Below are 6,007 nucleotides of genomic sequence, written 5' to 3'. Positions count from 1 at the left end.
TTCTTTCTGTAGCTTGTAAGCAGTTACAGTGACTTGTGTGTTTGGACCTGTAATTTATCTTTTCCTGATCTAAAAATTTAAAACAGTATTGACAAACTTATGCTAAGACAATTTAAACAGCAATAATAGTAAGATATACATGTGATTGCAGTGTTGCTGCCACTCACAGTCCGGTAATATTCATTGGTACTGGAGAACACATTGATGACTTGGAGCTATTTAAGACAAAACCGTTTATCAGCAAGCTGTTGGGTTAGTCAAGTGAAGAACTTACAATACACTTGCATTTGTTGATATTGTAATTCATTAGGTATGGGAGATATTGAAGGGTTGATTGATAAAGTCAGTGAGTTGAAATTAGAAGAAAACGAGGAGTTAATTGGGAAGCTGAAACAAGGTCAGAAAACTTGCGCTATAGACTATATCAAGGCCTATTTATCAATTTCGTTATTAACAAACACAACAGGACAGATTAGGTGGTTGCTTTTAGTTCATTCATGCTAAATGCAATCAAAGCAATGAGAGAAACTAACACTGTGTATGCAATTTTGATATTTGACATTTAAACGTGAAAGCTTTCATAGTTTGCTATTTTCTTTAAGAAGAGTTTGGATTTTATGTCTGTGGCTACTGTACTGATTAGTGAAAGGTTATTTAGTGCAGCTCTTTGCAACTATTGGTATAGCAGTTTTGCATGATACCAGTGCACCTATTGTTGCCATAGTCAGCAAAACAATCCTGGATACAAATTCTGATCCTGATTACTTAGGGAATGAAATTACTTCTAAAGGTAGTCAAAACCTTCCTCTATGAACAATTTCATCAAAATCTGTCCAGACGTTTTTTTATCATCCAGCTAACAGACAAGCAAACAAACTAACCGAATCTCAGACATACAACCTCTGGGTGGAGGTAATGACTGTGATTGAGTTGTAGTAATTTGAATCACATGAGCTATAAATAGTGGCAATAATTGCAGTGGTTATAGTTTTCTTTGTACTTGATATTTAGGGCAGTTCACGTTGAGAGATATGTATGAGCAGTTTCAGAACATAATGAAAATGGGTCCATTTAACCAAATAATGGTGAGTTTGTCAATCATCTAGTAGTAATTAGGATTGCTCATTGGTGTTCACTTGAATATGATGCAGTTTGATTACCTTGTAGGTTGTTATTTTTATTTTAATCATTTATTCTGCTGATATCGTATATTTTGCTGCAAGATTTTATTTGGCATTTGTGCATATAGACTTACCTAACAATATTCCAACCATGTGGGCAATGCAAAATTTCAGATGTTTGATAGCTACACTTTGATCGTCTTTTACAGTAACATTGTGAGCATTTGCTAATCGTTAGTTGTGGTCTGCACACTGATTATCATAAGCAGAGTAATTCTGGAATCAAGTGAATTTGATATTATTTGTAGTGTTTAGCAGTATTCAAAAGACTGTATGTTGTTAAAAGGGCTTGAGTCATGAATTATTTAGTTACATTGGCTATACGATTCTTGTTGTACCTTTGGAGCAAACAACTGTAGTGAGTGACTTTACCAACACTAGTCAAGAATCAGTATTGCCAGAAATGCTCACCAATTTGTATGTTCTCTTCATCATGTTCATTGTGTAGATGTATGTTAATGTTGGTCATTGAACTGCATATGCAATGAAGACAGTGTCATGCTATTGCAATTTTGAATAGGGTATGATTCCTGGATTCAGTGCTGACTTCATGACAAAGGGTAGTGAGCAAGACTCGATGAGTCGACTGAGGAAGATGATGACAATTATGGACAGTATGTGTGACCAAGGTATGTTGAGCATAGGTGTTGTGATAGATGCACGAGCAACTAAAGTTCTATTTAGTTACTTACAAGCCATGAGAGCTTCACATTGCCTAACAAATTTATTACATGGAATTATATCAATGTTGTTAACAGTACTGTTTGTGTCATTTCTATTGTTTAGAGCTTGACCATCCTCAAGGGGCAAAGCTCTTTTCTCGTCAACCAAGTCGGCATGCACGTGTTGCTCGTGGGTCTGGTGTGTCAGTGAGGGAAGTACAGGAACTTCTTAGTCAATACACTAAGTTTGCTGCCATGGTAAAAAAGATGGGCGGAATTAAGGGTCTTTTCAAAGGTATAGTGAGCTTTACTGGTCATATTTGAAGATGGTAAGTATTTGTTTAGGTGGAGACATGGCAAAGAATGTTAATCCACAGCAAATGGCAAAGTTGAATCAACAAATGGCAAAGATGATGGATCCACGTGTTTTGCATCAGATGGGTATGTCCTATGTGTATTACTTATTTTGTGTTTAGCCTACTGCCCTTTTAGTGGCGACTACTTTAGCAGCCGTAGTGACTAATTTTTTGAATGGTGACTACCTACGAATTGTTATGGGTTGCCTGCCATGAGTATGTGCATTAGTAACTGTAAACTGTCTAAACACAGATGGAACAGATTTTATAAGTAGATACTGGGAGTGCATCAACAGAGACTTTATGGCAGAAGGCTGATATTTTCATATTCTCGCTAGGAACAATTGCAATTTTTGTAGCTATGACAACAATGTTGCATTATGATGTAGTAGTTCTATATACAGTATATGGACAGGAAATTGAATAGAGATACTTAGTTCTAGGATGTGGGATGCTAGGCAGCTTATTGTTTGAATTCCTGCGCTTTAACATACAAACATTCATTGTAATAAACCTAAATATATGCAAAAGTTTGAGGCAAGATTTACAAGATTCGCAATTGATTTTTCAAAACATAATCACAGTGTTTTTCACATTCTGTATTGCACATGCTTAGCATAGCACACGCACATTTCAACAGGATACTACAACAGCCACATACGTATATATCAAAACTAGCTGCTGCAATGAAACAATTATTCTTTCCACACTGTGACTGCAAGTTGTGACCACCTGAGGACTTCATGACCAGTCTTGTTAATTCATCTATTTTTGCAGTGCTTGTTTCTACTGCATGTCAGGAACTGAGTGCTAATTGATTACATTTTACATTGATTATCAGATCTGTTAGAGGAAAGGGTAGGATTAGCCAATATAGTTTTCAATGGCTACTAAATTGCTTTCTTGACGTGCCAATGACAAATGAACCAAAGGGAACTTAAAGAGGTACAGTAGTGATTGATTCCTGATGGTGATTTATTAGTGTACAAATATGTGGATTGCACACGCACATTTCATGCATGTTCTCTACATACCCACAGCACATGAAATGCATGCACCAGATGTCTTTTTAAGTTAATTTAAAAGGGCTATGTGGCTGAATATGAATGTATGTTTGTGTGTGTGTGGGGGGGGGGGATGATCGCACATGTTGCTTGTGTATGTGAATGGCATAAGTGGAGGTTGTTTACCCATGTGTGCCAATGATCTTATATGAGAAACGGAGCATTCTATTAAATTTTGATCATTTGGAAGTTTGTGTAATTAACTTTATGGTGTAAACCAATTGTGATCTACTTGGTCTATGAAGAGTGATTTTGAAGTGCATGGCTTGTGATGAGCTTGTCAGCATTGGTGCTAAGAATTTAAGCATACTATACTATGAATTTGTTATACTGGTGTTTACTCGTGGTGTAAATATATTGTTTTTAACAGGGGGTGTAGCTGGATTGCAGAGTATGATGCGGCAGTTTCAACAAGGAAATACTCATCCTGGTAAACGTGGTGGTGGTTCACAATCCTAAGTGGAATTGAAAGTGTTGACACACAGTTTTGCTGTTGGAGAGAAGAGTGATATTCAGGTGTTACTGTATAGTGCGTTCTATTTGAGTATATATATTGTAGGTCATATTTCCAGGGTATGTTTGCATATGGACTGTGATTCAGTTATATAAAACTAAATGTGGATCCTTGTGCTACCGTAAATGGTTGTTAGCTGTGGCTGACCCTTGTACTTGTCATTTGCCAAATTGTCTTTTACTGTATCTAACATCAACGTTTCAAGCCTGAAACTACGTTTTAAGAGACTTCTGATGTTGCAGCAAATTTGTAGCACTTATTGTACGGTTACAACAGTTTGTGTATGCTTTGTGCTACTTTATGTAAAAGGATGTTTGATGCTAGTTTTCACATTACAACTTTTGGAGCTCTTCATGTATCACTGTATCACTGTTAGAAATATGATTTAAGCTAATTACGCTACTTAGCATAATTGACTCAAAGTGATTTCATTACTTGAGTTAGTAGTATGTCATGCCAATTGTATAACCAGGATAGTCTCCAACATAAGCTCTATTATAGATATCTATAGAAATTTAAGACTTCACTGTTCTAGGCTCTTGATAACAAAGTCAACAAAGAAGATATTTCTGTACAGCATGTATATGTATGTCTTCTTTGAGTTAATTGTTGTGACTGTCGTTTAATCTTGTTTCTGATGTTACATCAGTGTATCAATCTAGTAGTTAACTGTGTGGAACTGCAATTCAAGTTAGTTTTCACTGTGACGTACTTAGGAAATGTGATTTAGTTAGGCTAGTGGTACATGTGTACAGAGATGAAGTGGATTCTCTGAACTATTTTTTAGAAGTTTCCAACAGAAGACAAACACATGTCTTCTCTTAGAACATGCAAGTTGTATAGAAGACAACAGTAACTGGAGACCATTACTATTGCTGGTATCTGGTGTCCAGATGCTTATTGTAACAACTACAGGGTGTCCATGTATTTACTTACATAGACAAAATGCTTGCACAAGCATACTTGGACAATTGAGGCACACTTGATTGGTTTCTTTCAAAATCTTCCACCTTTTCAGAATAGGAAGAGGTGTTTGATTGGGTCATCCTCTAATTTTGACAGTCTTTGTGGTGTTGGAAGATGTGCATGGTTATTCTCTTCCAAGCTATTGGAAGAACCTAATTAAAATGGCCACAAGTGGAATTTAGTCTTGATAATAGTTTTGTAGAATATGAAATTGAGGTGGACAGACAAGTGGACAGACAGATCGGCAGACAGACAAATGCGCAGGCAACTAAATATATTGACAGACAGGCAAGCATAAAGACAGGCAGACGGAAGAAAGAAAGTAATGACAAAGACATCTCAAACTGGAAAATCTGCTCATGCATATTTACTGTTAGCATATTTGGCATTGAATTTCTAAGAGACAACATACAATGCTGCAGCTTCAAGTATGAACAGCATGGACACCACTAAACAACCCACAGAAAGAAAGATGAGACAAGGTTTTGTTGCAGTCAATCACTGTTTTATTATCAGTAAATTTTTGGGATTTTATTGTGTTTTTATTGTTAACGTAAAGTACAAAATACATACCTACAGATATAGGCATAGGAACTGTGGGCAAAAGGGCCATGGCCGCTACTTCTCCTGTCTCACTGCATTACTTTAAAATGCAATAAAGCATAATAATCAATTTATGTTGCACAAGGTTGTAGTGTTCCCCAAAGCTAGAAAACCTTGTATGCGTATGTACCCCACTAACTCAACATCCGTGGCGACATGATAAGCAAGAATTGTAAATATAAACAACCAGCTACACAAGAACACTCTAGAAAATGTTTATTCGCAGCTAGACTGATCATGAGTTGTAGAACTCAGTAGCTACTGCTGAACCTTGCCTTTCTATAGTTATAGAATGTTAACGGCTCTTTTTAGTGAGGAAATTTCTAAAGTTCACAGTGTGCCTTATTTTTGCATTAAAAACTGGTGAAAAATTAGTGCTGTTGTTGTACCTTGTCCCACAATTAATCCCCACGCTAGTTTTTTTAATTATTTTAGTTTAAATTGATTCCCCCATGAATAGTGAAATGATTGAAATCAATAATATTGTGTGCAAAATTGGTTCTGACAGTTAGTGTGTGTGTGTGTGTGTGTGTGTGTGTGTGTGTGTGTGTGTGTGTGTGTGCGTGCGTGCGTGCGTGCGTGCGTGCGTGCGTGCGTGTCTTCACGGTTTAGCTAGGGTACAATACTATTGTAATACCAACATCGCGCATATATTGTCGGG

At 36.7% G+C, this 6,007-nt stretch overlaps 1 protein-coding gene across 1 annotated transcript in view; it reads left to right on the top strand.

The window, feature by feature from the left end:
- LOC134198193 (signal recognition particle subunit SRP54-like) overlaps positions 1–4,023 on the top strand; it is a 15,115-nt gene extending 11,092 nt beyond the window's left edge. Inside the window, 7 exon segments of the mRNA XM_062667537.1 lie at positions 152–252; positions 311–397; positions 1,012–1,085; positions 1,702–1,810; positions 1,968–2,138; positions 2,189–2,284; positions 3,634–4,023. Of these exon segments, the coding sequence (XP_062523521.1) occupies positions 152–252; positions 311–397; positions 1,012–1,085; positions 1,702–1,810; positions 1,968–2,138; positions 2,189–2,284; positions 3,634–3,722 (727 nt within the window). The 3' untranslated portion in view covers positions 3,723–4,023.
- The last annotated feature ends 1,984 nt before the right edge of the window (positions 4,024–6,007 follow it).

The sequence above is a fragment of the Corticium candelabrum genome, chromosome 2 (assembly GCF_963422355.1).
Source record: "Corticium candelabrum chromosome 2, ooCorCand1.1, whole genome shotgun sequence".
NCBI lineage: Eukaryota > Metazoa > Porifera > Homoscleromorpha > Homosclerophorida > Plakinidae > Corticium > Corticium candelabrum.
This window is presented reverse-complemented; position numbering and strand designations above follow the sequence as displayed.